At 40.4% G+C, this 20,566-nt stretch overlaps 1 protein-coding gene across 1 annotated transcript in view; it reads right to left on the bottom strand.

Annotated features, from left to right (window-relative positions):
* Window positions 1–20,566, bottom strand: part of AR (androgen receptor) — a 164,000-nt gene that overhangs the window by 13,955 nt on the left and 129,479 nt on the right. Inside the window, exon 3 of the mRNA XM_017520202.2 lies at window positions 18,461–18,577. Within this exon, the coding sequence (XP_017375691.1) occupies window positions 18,461–18,577 (117 nt within the window). The remainder of the gene's footprint in view (window positions 1–18,460; window positions 18,578–20,566) is intronic.

Here is a 20,566-nt window from a genome sequence, read left to right on the forward strand (position 1 = left end):
GAAGGACTGCTGAGCCCAGGAGTTCCAGGCTGCAGTGAGCTATGATTGTGCCAATGATGCTCTAGCCTGATTGATATAGTAAAACTATGTCTAAAAATAAAAAATAAAGATAAAAAATAAGTTTGAGTTTTATCTTACAAGTGATAGACAAATACTGAATGTTGTAAATCAAAGGAGCGATGTACATGTGTCTATGTCTAGCATGTCTAGCAGATTGCTAGGGAAAGAGATTAGAAATGGAGAATGACTATATCTGTCTTTTGCATCCCATAACATAAAGTGACTTGGATTTTAATCTCTCTTTCTCTCTCTCTCTCTCTCTCTCTCTCTCTCTGTCTCTCTCAACACACACACACACACACACACNACACACACACACACACACACACACACACACACACACACACACACACAATTTTGATAGTTAAAGCTCTTGGAGATGTAAAGGTTGCCAGGCACCTATATCACTGTAAATGATCAAATACTAGATACACAGTGGTTAAGAATTCAAGCATCAAATGGGAATGGGAATTTTAAAAGTGGCCTTGAAGGTCCTTTCCATCCTCAGACTATCAAATTCTATTCTATAATTTTGGGCTCAACATATGGTAATTTTCTGGTATTCCATTTCCCAATGAATACACATAGTTACACATAGTTGAACATGCACTGTAACATACATACTGATTTTTTTTTCGTTTTAGCAAAAGGGAGAGGGGAGGTGAAGGGCTGAAATCCTCAATAGTATCAAACAAATGAGAGAATCTTTCTGCCTCTAACATCAGTCTGTAAAATGGGAACCATATCAGGAGAGAGCAATTGGAGAGAATGATGTAAATAACATTATTTAAGATAACCACAATAATCTGAAACTCAAACCTTAAGAACCATCTTCCCCACGTGCTCTCACACACACAATTTAGAGGTCCTTAGGCATCCTGATGTTTACTTTGTGCTATTTTTTTCCAGTATTTATATCGACAGAAATATAAATAATTGAAAAGGTTGTAATTCTAAGGTCTAGCATTAGCAGTTGCACCGAGACAGACCATAAACCACTTTGTCTCTAATCCCTTTAAAGTAATAATAAATAAGAAAGGTAGAAACCAAAGAGAGAAGTTGATTGCTCAATTTAAATGGATAAATACAACAAAAACTGCTGCTCATCTGTTTCTGGTCCCTGTGGAAAAAGATACAACCTGGAACTGACTGTTTTTTAGTTTTTATTTATTTTTTGAGAGAGGATCTCCCTCTGTCACCCAAGCTGGAGAGCAGTGGCATGACCGAAGCTCACTGCAGCTTCAACTTCCTGGGCTCAAGCAATTCTCCCTCATCAGTCTCCCAAGTAGCTGGGACCAGAAGCATACACTACCACTCCTGGTTAACATTTTTTTGTAGAGATGAGATCTCATTATGTTGCACAGGCTGGTCTCAAACTCTGGCCTTAAGCAATCCTCCTATCTCAACCTCCCAAAGTGCTGGAATTACAGGTGTGAGCCACCACACCCAGTCTGGAACTGACTTTTAGTTCTAATTAGAAAAATAAGTCCTTTAATGCAAACTCCACTCATGGTGTTACTCAATAAATCACTACAAGAATGGATTACATGTTTGGACCAACAACTAGGATAGGGAATAGGAAAATGGTGGAGTTGGTGTTGCAAGAGGAACACAGAAGAACTCAGGGGAAAATAATAATGAAGCCTAGAAAACCAATCTTGAGTGTAAGACGACTTTGTCCAACAATCATTTCTGCAGGACTTGTGCACAGCCAGTAATAAGGAGATATGCACATCCACTGACAATTCCCTATCTCACCAAAGACACAGGCTGGAAGGTATGATCTGGGCCAAGGCCACCTTCTTGAGTTAGAGACCTGGCCCCCACAGTATCTTGTCACTTGGTGAACTTACTGCAAACATGAGTTTTTTTACTCAGCTCCACAGACTGGTGGTGCCAACAGTTATAAAGTTCCTGCTCCCCTGCTATAAAGTTCCTACAAAAGACGTCATCTTCTCCATCACTGAACTTTTCTAGCTTTGAGCTCAGGAGTTGCTAGGCCATTTAGTCCTCTTAAGGGTAACTACTATTTTTTTCAGGGCTTTCTGTGTGCCTCACTTCATCACATTACATCATTTAGTTCCACATGATCTTAGAAAGTTAAAGATAGTTCTTATCCTTATTTTACAAATGAATAAACTGAGGTAACACAGCTATAAAAAAAAGTGAGAATCCAATAATCTGAACCTCATCTTCTGATTACAAGCCTATATTCTCTCTACTGCATCCCCAAGGAATCTGAAGCCCTGAACCCTACTTCTAATTCAAAAGCAGAATTGAGGAGTAAAGCCAGGGTTATATCCTCCCTGCCTCCCTTCTTCACCCTTGACTCCAAACTTCATAACTAGTGTCAGATCCAGGAGGGAAGAGATGGGAGGCTATGAGAATACTCCAGTTATCTTCCCAAACTGAAATAGATTTGGGACACTATAACGATTTAATGATTTTCAGCATGACAAAACAGGAAGGGTTCTTAGAAATTATCTTATCCAATGGTGGCAGATTCAAAGACCTTCAGGGTGTACATAGGCAATACAGTAGGGTGTGCGTGCATGCGTGTGTGGGAGAATGGTTAGTGCTCTGGTGAACTGGAATAAATGCCTTACTATGCCTGCAAGCGTGTATACACACACCTAGAAGGTATTAATAGATTTTAAAAATTCCTGAAACTTGTGTATCCCACAATTGAATTCAGCCCATAGCCACCATGTTTGGACATTTGATGTTAGTTAGTTTAACCTTTCAAGTTAAAGATAGGGAGGCTAAAGCCAGAGAGGGCAAGGTCACCTACTGGCAAAGCTGAGATTAGAGCCAGGGCTCTAATTCCCAATTCAGGATTCCCGATGTTATATTGACTCTCTTTTTGACTGACTTATTACTGCTGTATCTCAGTACGTGTCTCTCTCAGATCTTTCTACACTTGTACTGTTCAATATAGTAGCTAAGTAGCCACATGTGGGCTATTTAAGTTTAGATAAATTATTAAACTATAAAATAAAAAGAAAAAATTTTAAGAGTTAATTAAAACATTAAAAAATTAAGAAATATAATCCCTCAGTTTCACCAGCCACATTTCCAGTGTTCAAAAGCTACATGTAGTTACCGTCTGTATTATATTGGACAACATAAGATATAGAAGATTTTCATCATCTCAGAAAGTTCCATTGAATAATATTGTGAATGTACACTGTTCTCTCGGGCAGCTTTCCCATTTGTAATACCCCACTAAAGCTACTGATAATGAAGAAATGAATACAAATGGATTATACACAGATGAATCCATGGACTTTTTTAAAAAAAAAAAAAGGTGGAGGGACACACAGAGCAATTGGTGACAGTGAGATCAGTGAGATATAATCTGTTGTCTCGACTTTCCCTCCAATGACTCAGATCTCCCTGGGATCATGACTCGTGAACCTAAGCAAACTCATTACAGGTAAGATCAATATGTGCAGAGACTGTGGGGAGAATCCATCAAGATGAAATAATTCCCCTTTCTCCATATAGTGCCAATGAGAACTTGGCCGGTATTCTCACATCCTCCTCCCCAGGCCTATATGGCATCTGCTTAAGGAAGAGAAGCTGCATTCCCACTTGCCTCCAGGACCCAGGTAGTGTGTTTGTCCCTATGACCACAGTGGCCCTAGCTGCACCAGGTGTTCTGGCTTCTCTGCCTAAAGAGAGTGACTATACTAAAGGTAATTGAAATCAGACTCCATTCACTCTGCCAGGGGATCCTACATTCTCTCTGTAGCACAAGCCAGGATATTGCTAGACGGCTTGGAATTCTGGACAATGAGGCTTTCTAGTTTCAGCTATTACTCTTTGCCCAAGGACTTGTTTTCTTCCATGAAGGCCACCCCTATTCCTCTCCTGCCCTCTGCACCTGAGGCCCAGAGTCAAATCTAATTCTTCCACATAAAATAAATACAGGTCAGATTGTCACTGTGTCAAGGCAAAGACTCATTGGCTTACTTAAATTTAGTGATAAAGCAAGGAAAAAGGGGGGCAGTAGAAGTGGATAGTTTTAATAGTATGTGAGTTGCTCACTCTGCCCTATTAGTCTTGGGTCAGAGCAGTGACAAAAACGGGCTGTTGGCAAGGGGCTCTCCTGTTCCTAACTCCTCTTTAGGAGATTGGAACACTTGGCCTGATATCATGCCTGGATCCTATGGGGAACTAACTTTTCAGTGCTGGGGCATTAGACCCCTGTGGGAGCTATCTCTACAGCACCAGAGAAAAATTTCTCAAATCAGGTTCCTAGGGAGGAGCAGATGTGACCAATCTGTAACTTATTTAGCTTCCTTAGCCTTTAGGTACTATTCCAGTCTCACTCTTTGCACCCCAAGATATAGGTCTTCTCAACCATGATCAAGGGAAAGGTCGAGGTGATGTGAAGTTTCCAAAGTCTTAGAAAGTTTGAATCCATCTGCCGAAGGTCAAAGACGTTTCTCTTCTCCCTATCTCACTATGAAATTTGACACATGGAAAGAATCAACATCTGTGGTAGGCTGACTTCTGAGACGGCCCCAAGATTCTGAGGCCTTAGCATATACATCCTTCCTTCCAGTCGTTCAGTCAAGCGCTAAGCTAGATGCTGTTGTGAAAGGACTAGGTAGATGCAATTAAGGCCCTAATACAGTCAAATTTGAAGGGTGGTTATTCTTGATGGGCCTGACCTAATCAGTAGAACCCTTAAGGGACTGGGATCCTCTTGGAAAGACATCCGTAGAGTGTGAAACATTCAACACAAGGAAGAGTCTCTGTTGCCGGCTTTGAAGGTGTTAGGGTCCACATGACAAGAAAAGAGGGCAGCCTCCAGGAGCTGAGAATGGCCCTTGGCTGGTAGCCAGAAAGGAACTGGGAACGTTATTCCTACAACCACAAATAACTGAATCCTGCAATAATTACCTGAGTTTGGAAGAGAACCCTGAGTTCAGATTAGAATGCATCCTGGTAAACACCTCCGTTTCATCCTTGAGAGAGTCTAAACTGAGAATCTAGCCATGCTGTGCCAGACTTCTGACTTACAAAACAGTGGGCTGATAAATGTTTGAAGCTGCTACATTTGTGGCAATGTGTTATGCCGCAGTAGAAATGAATACATCTTCCTTGTAAGGAACTGTGATGTAGGACAAAAGAATAGGCTCTGGAGTCCGACAATCTTGCATTCAAATCCCAGCTCCATTAATTACCACTTTAATGATTTGAGGTCTTTGTTCAGCTTCTTTGAGGTTTAGTTTTCTCAATTATAAAATGAATGTGCTGCCACCTATCTCTTAGGGCGCTTGTGAGAACTAAATAAGAGGATGCCTGGCACATACTGGTTTCCACTCTCCATTCATTCCTAAAGATTAACGAGTGAATGGCTTGCAGGGTCCCTAACTTAGGCATGGAGAAGGGCAGAAAGCAGGATTAACAAGGGTCCAGAAACAGCAAGGAAAGCAAGGGTGAGACAGTATGAAATGAAAAACAATAACCGAGGCTCTTCCACACATGAATGCCTGTGAAACTAAATTCAGATCTTAAATCTAATTCTAAATGCTAAGTAAACAAAAAAGTGTGTTTGGTGCAGGGCTACAAATTCTTTGTGAAGGTAGACTAGGCTATACTTTTGTGAATGCATGTGGGTATGTGTGTATGCACAGTGCTTATATACTGCAATGCTTAAATCTAAAAGTCATAAACTCAAATACCTTCACAAGTCAGGCAGACACATAATTGAGTAAAGAAAGCCTGGCAAACATAAATAAGGAGGGCTGGGGACAGTGACAGTGATTGATGCCCTGCCTAGGGGCAGTCTGTGTCAATTTTCTAAACAAACACTGTGCTGGACAAACAGAATTCTGCAGGTGAATTTTGACTCTGGGAAAACCAGTTTGTGGCTTTTACCTTAAATCATGCCAGCCATCTTTCCATCTACTAGGACTAGAATCAAGGGATCTCACTGTATAACTTGAGGATTAGAATGTCAGAGGAATACTGGATTGGGAGTCCCGTATTCCATTGCGGGACCTCAGGAATGTCTTTCCCTCTGTGGCTTTTAGTTTCCTTACACATCTATGAGCGTAGTAGTTAAGAGCAAATATTCTGGAGTTGGACTGCCTCATTTGTAACTCTGGCTCTATCACTGACTAGCTGTGTAACTTTGGGCAAGACTTAGCCTCTCGGTATCTCAGTTAATGAATATGTAAAATGGGGATAATATCACTACTTAATTCATAAGTTTGTTATGAGGGATACAGACACTGTGGTGTTGTCTGAGAGTAGAAGACAGATTCTATACAACCAGAAGGACTCCAGGATTAACATGGTGAAAAAGTGTACTGAACCCCAGGAGGCAGAATGCAATAATGACACTGAAGTTCTAAAATGTTTTTCACATAAAAGGCTTATTATTCTTGATGGTGGTATTCAGAATCTTGTGGGATCTGTGACTTTGAACAGATCTCTTGATTTCTCCTATACCTCAGTTTTCCCATGTATATAATGGTGATGACATGACTTGACTACTGTGTAGAACTATTTTTAGGAGGAAATGAGATGAACCCAGTGAAGGCAGTCTGCACCCTGTGACTGTGTATGCCAATGGGCAGGTTCTGACTTTTTCTAAAATGGATCTCTAGCTAGAAATCACTCTGAAAGACTGCTTATGGAGCTAAACTGTGAAAAGTATAGTTTTCCATCTTGGGCAACTGATCTCAAGTCAAAGGTTGAGGGTCAAGCTGGTAGGTTTCAGAATCCTAAGATAATAGTAAGTTCTACCTCACAAGGTTGTGATTTTTCAGATGAGTATGTTTGTAAGGTGCTTAAAAACAGAGTAAATTATGTAAGCCAATCAATGATTTTTTACTATTGCTGGTTACTGAGCCCCACATTCTCCACTTCATGCCCTTTATCCCAAGCAGGTGAACTTTCTGAAAAAGTGAACTGATGAAACATACAGAGTTTTCACAAGGACTGAAATGTAACAGAAGAGAGAATTGGAGTTAGAAGACTACCCAGACACTAGTCTAGTACAATGGTAGAGCCCCAAGAGTCCTATAAGTTTCTTCAAGAGTTCCTGAGAGGAGGCAAAGTGGGCCTGAACTTGTGGCTCCAAGCACCCCACCTCCTTTCAAACAAGAACAGAGGCACTTTATTCTGTACCTATGTTTGAGACTTGGTGTCAAATTTGGTTTAAAGAAAAGAATCCATTTCCATAAAAGGAGTTCAACGGCCTTGGATCTTGTCTATCACTTCCTTTCCCATCCAAACCAATCCTTAAAGACTGTTCATGCTGAAGGGCAAAAGTTGCATCATGTCACATGGCTAGAAAATGGTAGAGCAGGAGCTAAAACCACTTCCAGGATGGTGCTACTTTTTATATTTCATCAAGTTGAATAGCATCTTACTGGAGAGAAGGATCAGTGGTGGAAAATTCAGATGAGTTAAGAACTAGGATAGGGATGAGAAGCAGGGAGCAGAGCCAATCCTTGGCAGGTATGGAGTGAGGGATTAGTAGGGAGTGCAACCAAGTGGGATTAATAAGTGCATGTCAAATTCTCCCAGGCAAGAAGCGTCCTTGATTCTTTCCCCCAAGTCTCCATTCTCTTCCCAGTCCCAATTCTGGGTCAGAGAAATTGCTAGGGGAAAGAATATCCAATTTTATCTTTCAAAGTTTATGTTGGACTATTTAGTCTAATGGTAAGTTCATGGAGGAGTAAATGCAATTAATAATAGAATGATATGCAATGCTGCACATCCTTGCCAAAGCATGGGATCCAGAAGAAACCTCTCCAAGTCTCCTCTCTCTGACTAGAGTCCAGATGCCATCCCGAGTGAGGGACAAAAGATTTTACCAAAAACCTGCTCATACGAAATTGCAGGTCTTGGAAATGCTTTTGAATACCAGGCTTTTCCACTAAAAAAAGTAACTACATGAATTTAGAGCATACATGCTTTTACAATTACATTTAAACTGACATTAAAAACAAATGTGAAACGGTCCAAGCTGAACAGGTCAGCATGACCTGGAAAGCAAACGAGAGAAAAAAAAGAAAGAAAGAAAAAAAAAAGAAAATAGGTCCAATATTAACAGCATTAATTCCGTCAGTCTGTTGTAAATAAGAAAATACGATTGGTGTGTTAATGGCTTTATTAAGGGAAAATTTCACTAGCAGAAATATGCAACATTCAAACAAATAGAAAGCAGTTAAAAATAAACCTTATTAGCCACATTAGGGAACTTCTTGTTGGTCTGGAGATTAAAATTCTGCCCTGAGGGAAGGGAAACTCCCCTCCTGAAGTCCTTCCTTGGCTTTTCTCCAGAATGTTGCTGAGTCAGGGGAAAGAGAAAGGAGAGAGAGAGAGAGAGAGAGAGAGAGAGAGAGAGAGAGTGTGTGTGTGTGTGTGTGTGTGTGTGTGTGTTTAGACAGACTGGAGAAGAAGGTGGGAAAGATAGGCTTTGGGGCAAGTCAGGGAGAGTGCTTCTGACTCTCTTATGTGTCTGTCCCTGGCCTTATAGACTCCACTTCTCCACCAGGAAGAAACTGATTTCCAAATGGAAGCTACAGAGCAGAGAGAGAACAAAATATTCCAAATTCTAAGTGACTCTTCTTTGACATCAATACAATGTTTGACTCTGGCTTGGGAGAAGAATGAGGCCTCACAACTGAAGAAGAGAAACATGTGATGTGAGAGAGCAATTGGGGAGTGTGGCTACAGTAAGGCTAGATGTAATAGGGAAAGTCTGATCCATTTTCTTCTACCCTCTCTTTAGTAGGAAACAGAAGCAGGCAATGTTTCTGATTTGGCCTTCTTCCTCCTTATGAAAGCTTCAAGTATGTGTGAGCTTCTGAAAACAGAGTCACCTTGACTTTAGGAATAAAAATTGTCTGACTCTAGTCTCCTGGTGTGTTTGAAGAGAGGGGTTGGCTGGCTTCTTCTCCAGTAGAAGCAGAAATCTGGTCCTTGTTTACCGAACTTCTGTGGATCAGCTACTACCATCAGCTCAGTAATGGGACCTGAGGCTAAGATCTAGGTCCTTGGCAGGGGTCCTGAAGACTGAACCTAAGGGGGAAATATGAATTGCCTAATAAACAAATAAATATGGCCACAGGAGCCTCAGACAGACACAGTTGCTTCTTGTCCAAGGTGACACATTGAGTCCCATCAACAAAGTTTCTTCCTGGCAGCACACTGTGAAAAGCAAGCGACTGAGCCAGAACTTCACTGCATCTGCCTGAGTCAGTGCCTGGCCACCATCATATATGATCAAGAACAATCAAGAAACACTTTGCTGGCCGGGCGCGGTGGCTCACGCCTGTAATCCCAGCACTTTGGGAGGCCGAGGCGGGTGGATCACAAGGTCAAGAGATCGAGACCATCCTGGTCAACATGGTGAAACCCCGTCTCTACTAAAACTACAAAAAATTAACTGGGCATGGTGGCGCGTGCCTGTAATCCCAGCTACTCAGGAGGCTGAGGCAGGAGAATTGCCTGAACCCAGGAGGCGGAGGTTGCGGTGAGCCGAGATCGCGCCATTGCACTCCAGCCTGGGTAACAAGAGTGAAACTCCGTCTCAAAAAAAAAAAGAAACACTTTGCCAATCCCAAGCTACATTACAGGGAACAATTATCATGATACTCACAACTACCTAAATGGACTGCTATTACTTCTACAGCCTGTCCTCACAACATCCCTGTGAGGTAGGAAAACACTATGGGTCTCATTGGAAGGAGTCAGCAACCAAGAGAGTAGCCCCTAGCCCCAATGTCAAAGTCTGTGTTGAAAAGCAAAAACCTAAGCTTGTAAGACTCAAACTCCAGGTTTCTCCCGAGTATCCACTAGAGCCCTCTAGAGCCCTCAGTTTGAACGAGGCAAGTCAGCCTTTCTTCAGGGTCTGGTCGTTTTGAGATGCTTGCGATTGCCAACCCGGAATTTTTCTAATATGAAAGAGAGACATTGTTGAGTATAGCAGTCTAAATATGGGCTTGTATCCAGCAGGCGCCATAACCAGATGCCTAAGGCAGGTCCTCTAACATAGGAAGCAGCATGTAAAGTAGGGGAGGTGGGTGGTTGCCATTTTGTACTGGGGATTTCTCTTTTTCTATCTACTTGTATGACAGAGGTGAGATGGGGAAATGGAAAATTATTTACTTTTAGTTTTTTTCTTCTTTCCTGCTTTATTGACAAATATACTATATACTTGTATATGTGTGTGAATCTCTCTGAACACAGTGATTAAGAATTGTGTGTGGGGGTGTGGGATGGGGAGTGTGGGAAGATACAGGGGGAGAGAAAAGAGGTAGAATATAAGTTACAGTCACTCAGGGGCCAAGAAAGACTCCTTATCAGAGTCTGCTGAATTTCTTGCAGTAGTCAAAGAATTACTTAATACTATAAACATTATTACTCAGACTGGAGATGAGAATGCTTTGAAATTCAGGTCTGTGTGCCTAACAGCTCACTAATCAAAGCTTCTATGCCTCATTTTCCATCCTGAGGAGAGTCATCAGTCTCTTTCGATTTCATTGTGGTCAGCATGACACTTCACTGCACAAGCTTTGGCTGGTGACTTTTCATCTTGGTCAAGGTGCAGATTTTCTTCTTAGTTCCAAATGCCAGTCCAAGTTTTCTGCAGGTGCTTGGTGCTTACATGTTTTTAACTGAAGACTGCTAAACAGCTGAAATGTCCCTAAACAATCAATTTTTACTTCAGCCACAGGGGCAATGGTTCCATGGGGTATTAAGCAGGAGAAAATACGATATTTCTATGCCTTGGTTTGATCTAAAAAGTATTGCAAGGATGAACTGGACAGAGAAGAATGCAACCTGATTCCAAAAAAGGTGACGCAGGGTAGCGATGCCATTTCCTGTTTACTTTCTAGATATCTGTTGTCATAGAAATATTAATAACAGATGAGCTGAAGGCTCTACCGGCTTCTGGGTGGCTGTGTGTTTTTCCCTTAGTTCTACTTCTTAACAATGTGATCCCAAAAGATATGCAAAAGTCTCTAAAAAGCAGCTTGCTCAGGTAAGTTGTCTATGTATAGGTTCAGTATAAAAAGAAAATATTTTACACTTTTGTGAAAGTAAATGTAAAATGTAAACATTACATCCCACAGTCTGTAATGACAAGCAACACTCTTTATAATAATAAATTATAAAATGTTTTAAAACAAACAGCCAGGTTATCAGCAAAAATGAAGCTTTTTTTGTGAATTTTTATATTTGGGAAATACCTGCCTTTGTATATATGGCCTATTGTGTACTGTGTACTCTTAGATTTCTGCCTACTACCTTTGGAAAACATTGTGTATGACATATTTTTGTTCTCTCAAGAGCAACTGAGGGATTTTGGAGCGCTCACAGCAAAAGTAAACAACAATAAAGTCTTTCTATTGCTATTACACTTTAAAAACTCAAGGATTTAAGTAGAAATTTTACAAGGAGGTACTCATTCAAGAATCAGATATGTGGTATCATTAATTTTTATGATTAGAAAAAATTACTTCTCTCTAACCATAATTCTCTAAGAGCAAATGCTCAGAGAAAGAGAACAACATATATATGCTGCCCTAGATAATTTGGTTTGGAGGAATTAAGAGATGGAATCTCTGGTTTCTCCATATGCAGATTCCCTTAAGAACTACAGTTAGAGAGACATAAAGGTTTTCCCCTCCAAAGTGTCACTAAATATCTATGTAGTCAACTTAGGGATGACGATTTAGATAATGGAGTGCAAATTTCAAAGGTTGTTTCAAGGGTAATTTAGAGACCAAAGAACAAAGAAACAAGAGCCAAAAGCCACACTGTAACAGCAGAGAGAGAGAACAGGCCCCAGTGGTGCCTGGGAACACAAACAGAGACCATTTCCCATAAAAAATGAAGGGCTGAAGGGTACAGTAACATTTATTGTGTGCCTACTGTGTACCAGTTTCTCTACATACTTACAATAATGCCGTAAAAAATACTTTATTATTCCCACAGTGTGGTTGGAGAAACTGCGGCTCAGAGATATTTAATGATTTGCCCAAGGTCATCAAGATAGTAAGTAACGGAACCAAGACTAGAAACAAGGCCTCTCTGTATCTGAGTCTTTCATACTATTTTCACTATACCACAGGACCTCTTTAAACAAAAACCAATCAAACAAGAAAATCCCAGAGTTTCAAAGTGCTGAGTCACATGTTGCACATGTTGATGCCAAAACGTATAGGGTGATTTTGCTCCTCGGTGCATGCCTCAGTTACGGAGATCAGTCAGAGCATTCAGGTATCAGAGAATTGTGTGTGAAAAGCAGCACTTCTCAGAACTGAGACTTACCACTTGCATCACCAACCTGATGGTCTTTAGAACTCTAGCCTAGAGAGTCAAAGGCGAATGGAAGAAATCCCAGTAACTGAGTTCCACATTGTAAATTCTATGTGACAATCTGCTGCCTGCTGAACAGGACACAGTGGGGCTCTATCGTTGGGTGGTTTCTACAAATCTATGATTTCTCAGCCTCCTACTTTAGCAATGAGGATATGTGGTAGCACCGTGATGGGGTTCTGAGTAAATGTCAAAATGCTGGTCAGACAATGTATATAAAAGGACTGTTAAATTCTACAGCAGAATGTCTAGATATTCAAAATATGAAAAGATCATTCTGCATCATGCTGGAAGTCACTATATTTCTTGGAAATAACTGCTTTAGCACAATCCTTACGTGAGAAATAGGTATCTGCAGCCATTAGATAACTTGGGCAATAACCATGCTTTCTTTGGCCTAGGACACTTTTGCATCCTATCCTTTGTGTATGGCAACAACGTTATAGACCCAACATGATTTACTTTTGAGGCTTTAGTAGCTAATGGTGCATAATCTTGAGATGTGGTAATGATGGTCTGCCTTTGATCATTAATGCATTATTGACTGATTCTTAATGACATACACATCTGTAAAATGGTGAACTGGGCCGGGGATAGTGTTTTTACCTGTACCCAAGTTTTCGAAAGTGTATTCTGGAGAACAGTGGTTTTGTAGGATAACAGGTGTTATGTGAATAAATGAGGTTCTGTGGTTGAATCAGCTTTGGGAATTCTGAGTTACAATGCTCCTCAGGTTACTTTATTGTAATATTCACCAAGACCTGCAATATGCTAATAAAGATTGTAAATCTTCCCGAGCAGGACCATAATATGCAAGTTTCCCTCACTTATTCATGGAACATGTTATGAAACTAGTTTTCTCAGAACACATAACAGTAAACCCTAGTCTAGACCAAGGAAGCTGGCTTTTGGTATGAGGGTAGGCCTCTTATACAAGCCAATTGTCTTGGTCGAAACCAATATTTTTTCACATACGTAGTCAGTACTTGCTTGTAACAACCCAAATGGAGGTAACCGGCCCCAGGAACAAATCCTAGGTGTTTGGCAAAATTTTATGCTAGAAATTTCTCTCTAGTTGGCCTTTCTAAAATTGTCTTGCTTCCTAAAATTTAAGCCCTCATCAACAAAATGTTCTTGCTGCTACCAGTTTTCTTCTAAAAAAAAACATGCAAATAAACAAAATAATATGTAATCATGCCTGTCCTATGCTCATACATCTTCAACTGCTTGAAGTCTAAACTACCTAGTATTATAACCAAGTTTGCTTTCAATGTGGTTGCAGCTTGCCTTTCCCATTTCCCCAGCTCTGGCCATGTTAAACCAATTGCTGTTCCTCAAACCATCAATGCATTTTGTTCCTGTCTCTATGCCTTTATTCAAAGTGTACCTTTTGCCTTGGATGTCCTTTTTCTTCCATTTCATTAAACTTCTTCCCAGTGATTTCTTATTTTCCTGTATAGCTAAAGTATATTCCTTATCACTGCCTTTCTCCCCTTGCCTAAATTTTTGAGGGAAGGAATAATATCTTATTCAGTTCTGCTTCTCCAAAATGCTTAGCAGAGTGTTTGGCACATAGTTGGTACTCAATAAATATTTGCTAAATGAATGAATAGACGAGTAAATGGATGAAAAGATGAAAGCATGAGCTTCTTGGCTGGCTGGAAAGATGGATGAATAGATACATGGATGAATAAATGCTGTGAAGAGCTATGCCATAAATAGTAATTCAGCAGTGAAATCACTTTGTTGCATTCAGGACATGAGATCCAGAGAGCGCAATGCTGAGATGCTCTTGAACATGGGGAATGATGAGACAGTTGGCATCAGGGCTGTCTTCAACAGTGGAAACTGCAAGGATGTTCATAGCGTCCATAACAACATCAAAACATGGCCATGGGCTCCTTGAGCCATCTTCTCAACTAGATAATTCATAGAGGTTGTCAAAACCTGTAGATATGTTAAGTTTTTATTCTCAGATGCAGAATTCAGTCTCCTAGTTGGAAAGAGACTTCTGAAATATGCTAGACGAATCTGTGAAGGACATGCTGAACACTTCAGGTTCTCACATGGTCTAGGACCCCATGTTCCTTCTCTTCTTCCAGGGTTTGGCTGCTACCTGAAATTTCTGAAAGGCCTACTATCTTCCATGGTCCAGGAGATGGAAGGAATCAATAGGGGCCAACACCATTTACTAAAAGCTGAGAACTCATGAGTTGCAAAACACAGAAATAAATCATGTTTGAAGAAGAATAGGAGGGAAAGTGGGAAGGAGGAAAGGGTCAGGGGAGAAGAAGGCAGGAAGGGCATTTCTTTCTCATTCTATCTTGGAAACAAGGAGTGTACCCTTGGAAAGTGCAGAGAAAAATGAGAGATGGCTTTACATTTATCCTAACTATGGACTGTGAGAAAGCCACAGCAAATTCCTTGGAGGGAAGGTCCTTATTTGGACACTTTTTGTAAGCGTTTTCTGAAATGAAAAGTAGTCAAGGGATTTAAATTCTTTAAGCAATTAACAATATATGGTTTTTAAATGCAGCCCGGAATGTGTCTACAAAGAAAGGCTTATCTTTGTTGTGGATGAGCAGCTGAGAGCCTGAAGGTAGCCTTTAAGGAAAGCATTCTGAGACTCCAGCCACCCTCAAGATCCTTTCAGAAACAACAACTACTAGAAAAAAAGCAAATAACAGGTAGGTAAGCCTGGAAGCCTGAAAGAATTAAAGCTGTATCTATTAAGTACCTTTGAGCTGAAGAGATTCCATCACCAAACAGTGAATGAAACATGACAGAGAAAGCCAGATTAGAGATCTTGAGGCCTGAAGACCAAGCAACCGTCAGCTGAAGAATGCCAGCTTCTTTATACAGAGACAGCCCTTCTGCCCTCTACTCCCTCAATAATCTGTCTAGTCTACTTTTAGACAGATATCTTAAGTAGGTACGAATGGAGGTAGATACAATTATGATATATGAAAGCACTCAAATCTCACTATACTTCTGGGAACAGGGGACAGACAATCTAAGAAAAAGCTGAAAAACAAAAGTGTGGCTTTTTACATAGAAACACAAAATGTTAGCACCAGAAAGGTCCTTAGTGAAACTCACAATTCCAGTTCTATGATGGGAAAACAAAGCATCAGAGAAGAGAAGGGACTTGCTCAAGGCCACATTCCTAGTTGCCATTTTGGAATATACCATTTAATTTTGATTTGAGTGATGGGAATCAGAAGATAAAACTATATGAATTCTTCTTCTAGGTAATCAATATGTCTATGCTAAATCCAAATCTCATGAAAATGGAAGTCTACTCCTTAAGGAATAGACAGGGCCACTTTCTATTGACACTTTCTTTTCCATTGTTTGAGTAAAGGTGTGCTATGCACTGGATGCGTAAGTTAACAAAAAACTTGAGAGGGTGTTGTGGCAGTAGGGTAGGGAATGTGGAGATAAGTTCATTCAGCAAAATGGAAAGATTTGTTCTTCAAGCAGTGATTTAAGAAGGTAAACAATTGGGTTTTTACTGGTATGATATTTGAACGTAGCATATGATTCACTCAATTACTAAAATTAGCTTCTGAATAGGTTTCTGGTGGTGCTTTTGGTTTCAGGTAATCAAGAGTGTTTTCTTGCAATTCTCTGGTGTTACATATTATATGGCATACCAAGTTACTTAGGGTAAAAGCCATTGGGAAGTGCTGTGTTACAACCTTTCCAGCTAAATTACTAGTGACCTCAATGTCATATTAAGCCCCCACATTTGTCTAGCACTTTGCTATTTATAAAGGATGTTCACATTTATCATGTCATCTGATCGTCATTATAACTCTGTGAGGATGGTATCTCTAAATCACACATGAAGAAATTGAGGCCCAGAGGGGCACACAGTAAGTAAAGGAGCTGAACCTTTAAACTAGATCTGCCTGACTCTAAAGGCAAGGCCATTTACACAATATCAAGAATCCTTGTATTTTGGAAACATTTCCTGATGGTTGCTAGCTTGAAGCTCTAATTCCTAGCATGGTGCCTTGTACACGGAAGACACTGAGTAAAATATCATGGGCATGGAACTGAAATGAAGGCCAGTCACCGCACTTCTCAGTTTGTCTTCACTGCGTTCACCAAGCCCACTCAAATTTGAGTACTTCACCAATAAATCAATTTGAAAATGTACTGAACCATTCTCACCAATAAATTAATTTACAAACCTGCATCTGACTGCTATATAGTATAGTGAAATTGTCTGTTATACACAGGCTCCTTTTCAGAAGCGGTTCACTGTAATTACGTTACAGCCTGCTTTATAATGGAGAATGTTGGCTGAGACATGGAATTAATGTTAAGATTTGCATCCACATGTTATGAGGACTTTTGTTACCATTAGGCTTTAGCTGCATCAAAGTGGACTTGCAATTCATATTGCCAGATGGCAAGCCAAGAGGTTCCCTATCTGAGAGTCCCCATCTCTTATACTATACATAATTCGCAGAAGGCTACATAATTGACGGTTGAATGCATAAGAACCCTCAACATGGGGCTGAAACATTCATATGGAGAACATTTCCTCTTGTCAATCACTTTGTCACCCTTCCTGCCTTTCCCTCTGTACTCCCTGACCCCAGTCCTACTTCTTCTCCACTGTAGACCTCAATTGTTGGATTTCTTTGGAGTACACCAAGCAAAACAAAACAAGGTTGAGCTTTCTCAGATATCTGAGTCTCATTTGATGTGGATGCCTGGAAAGCCACTCACAGAACATCTACCTGTGATGTTTGGGAGTACTAGATGCTGCTTGAGATGCTTCTTTTGAAATTGTTGCTCATCTAGCCTGGGTAAATACATTTGAGGTACTCTGTTCTGTTTAAATAATACTACTGCCCTGTGAGGATGGGGAGTATATAGTTTTCTACATGAAGATCCACAAATGGCCCTGCTCCAGGATAAGAGAATTAGCTGTTGTCTATAAATGTGCACATAGGCAAACATGGTATTGAACACCTCACAGAAAGCCAGATATAGACAACTGGGCTAAATTAGCCTTAAGAGGAGAGAGGAGAGAGTTGGATTCTGGGCACTTGGGTTTTCCAGGCTAATAATGAATAATCAGGGTTGGGGCTACAGTTGCGGGCACTCAGAAACAAGCTTGCCTTTTTTCAAATTCCATTTCCAAATTGGAGTAGATTAATGATCTTGTTATTCTCATGAAATATGCATCTTTTTGGAAGCAGCAGGCAGCAGCGAGGACCCTGGCATTGGGCAGATGTAAACATGAAGAGATGGGGAATTTTGAGAGAGAAAATGTAAGTGTCAATCAACTGATGTTAAGCCTTTCTGGAACTGTGACAATGCTCATGGTAGACAGGCTCAGGGGATAGTGTTATGATAGAGGAATGCCCTTGAAAGAGCTGTATCTTCCTTCTATCATGTTACTGTGCCACTGAAAAAAATGCTTTTGGAAATGATCAATAGATTTGCAAAGAAAAGAAAATGATTAAAACATCTGTTCATCTTTGGGAGATATAGGATAGGAAATTGGCTCTGTTTGGTAGCCTAGTCTCAGGCTCCAAAGAGAAGCAGCTTCTCATTCCAGGTAGCTGGCCCTACAACATAGGCAACAGTTAGCTGAAGGATATTCCCAGGTGTTTAGGGTCAGCCTGTGTCTGGCTTATCCTGCACCTGTAACTGTTCTGGATTTCTTAATTCTCTTATCCTAGCTACCATCGAACAACATCAGGCCAGTACCATTAAGTTCCCTGGGGACCCTGCCCAGTCACATGCATCCTCACTCACCCTCTGTTGGCTCCTGATCCCTGCTTCACACCTCCTGTTCTAATGCTGATCCCCAGAATGGTGAGTGGCATAGTTAAGGATAAAAAAAGGCACCAGCTGGCTGATGGCCACGTTGGCTATGAAAGGGTCAGCCTGTATCTAGAGCATGGCCAGTTCCCTTGGAAGCATCAAAGAAGAAAATCTCGTTTAAAAAGAGGCTAGAAAACGAGGGAGGAAAGGGGGAAAGAGGACAGAGGAAGAGGAGGAAAAGAAAGTATCTTACCTCCCAGAGTCATCCCTGCTTCATAACATTTTCGAAGACGACAAGATGGACAATTTTTCCTTCGGAATTTATCAATGGTGCAATCATTTCTGCTGGCGCACAGGTACTTCTGTTTCCCTGGGAGAAGAAATACAAGGGTGCACAGACCTCTTAATGAGTTTCCAGAGTCTCTTTCTTTGGGTATTTCTAGAACAGAACATATATGGAGTTATATCCTACCACATAAAAATGTGGACAGAGTATGGCCCCAAACAATTTGATCATAAAGAATCTAACTATTAAAACAGTTCGTTTGGCACTACATTTTTGGATTTTCATAGCGTTTTTTTTTTTCGGGGATGAACAATTCAGATCCTGATGATATCTCCATTATTAGGAGTACTCACTGGTTTTTAAAATAAGATGCTCTACTTTTAGCAAAAGCCAGAAATGCCCATGAGAAAATGATCCATTGTGGAACTTGTCACCCCTTTAGCATGGCATAGAAGAGATCTGAACTCAGTCAATGTTTCTTCCTATTGACACCTGTAATCATGCATAGAGTTCCACTCATGCTAATAAGAGGCTTATTTTTCATAATGGTATAGGAAAACTTCTATAAAAGATAACTCCATGGGATTTTTAACTGTTTTCAGATTGCTAGTGATCATACCCCCAGTCTTGCAGGTTATAAAAATCAGAGATAAAGCCCACTCTGTGTAGTGAATCACAGCAAGTAAAAGGAAATTCTATGAAGTCAACAGAGTAACAAAGATCACGGTCATGCACACCTGGAGTTGTCACAGATACACAGAATTGTGCACACACACACATACTCAGACCTAGAGATCCTCAGGATTACAGCCTCTCAAAACTCTGAAAGCCTACTCAAAAACATATTTTGCTCAATATTTTGTTCCTTTATCCTAGCACAATCCTGGCACACAGCAGGCTCTCAATAAACGTGGACTGACTGACGAAACATATACGTAGTAGCAGAAAGATGCATAGACACACAAAGTCACCAGCAGGAATAGGCAAAGATACATCCTTGGCTGCTCTGAAATATGCAGAACTTCTCATGCTTACAACCCTGCTCCAGCCTGAGCCTCTGCATCCCCTCACTCCACTTTCTTTCTCTATGTTCCTGGTATTTTTTTTTTTCAAATTTATTGCTGTGCTTTGATTTACTGAATAGACTGGGATTTTAGGGAAGTTTCTTTAGGCAGAGGAAGAATGCTTGTGGAGAAAAGAAACAGAAACTAAAGAGTGATTGAAACTTGAGAGCAGGAAAAAAAAAAAAAAAAAAAAAAAAAAAAAAAAAAAAAAAAAAAACACAACTAAAAACATAAATTTAACTATACATCAGCTTTCGTCTCCCTTTACTAAGCCTAAAACGTGCAGATTAGGTACAGAAATACAGCTATTACAGTAAGCTATTTTATGTAGTCGATTCAGTAGTATCTAGGTCAGCAAAAAACTTCTTTTACTTAAAGTGGTACTTGGAAGAACATAAAATTAGCTTTATTGTAGTAAAGGATTCTTTTTCCTTTCCTCCTTTTTAATGTTTTGTTTCCTTGTTTTTTTCCCTTTAACTTTTCAGTCTTCTTTCCTTCCTTTCTCCCTTTATTAAATGATTCCAAAATCCTGGGCTTGAAGGAATTGTTAAAAATCCCAACAGTACAACTCTCATTCCAAGGAGGAGTTCCAGGGAAGTGACTTACCTGAAGAAGCACACTGAATCAGAGGCTCCCAATGGAAGAAAACTACCATTTATTGGGTGAGTACTATAAACCAGGCTTGTGTTAGAGGTTTTCAACATAGGAGAAAACTAAGGCCTCTAGGCCAGTGCCCTTTCTACCATATCATAGGGTTTTGTTTGCATAAGTAGAACATATAATTTGCTAACAGCTTTTTTCTTTCTGCTGTAAACTGACGACTGAGATATGTGCACAGAAGGGATGGTGCTACAAGTGAAGTTCAGCCTTTGGGTGTTACTTCCTCAAAAACAGGTCCTGTATTCAATTCTAGTGGGTTCAGTTCCAATGCTGTAGCTGTTCTAGAACTGGTACACTCCCACAGTATTGGTACTGCTGCAATCCTCAAGACTAGCTTGATACACTGATT

The sequence above is a fragment of the Cebus imitator genome, unplaced genomic scaffold (genome assembly GCF_001604975.1).
Source record: "Cebus imitator isolate Cc_AM_T3 unplaced genomic scaffold, Cebus_imitator-1.0 Scaffold813, whole genome shotgun sequence".
In the NCBI taxonomy this organism is placed as follows: domain Eukaryota; kingdom Metazoa; phylum Chordata; class Mammalia; order Primates; family Cebidae; genus Cebus; species Cebus imitator.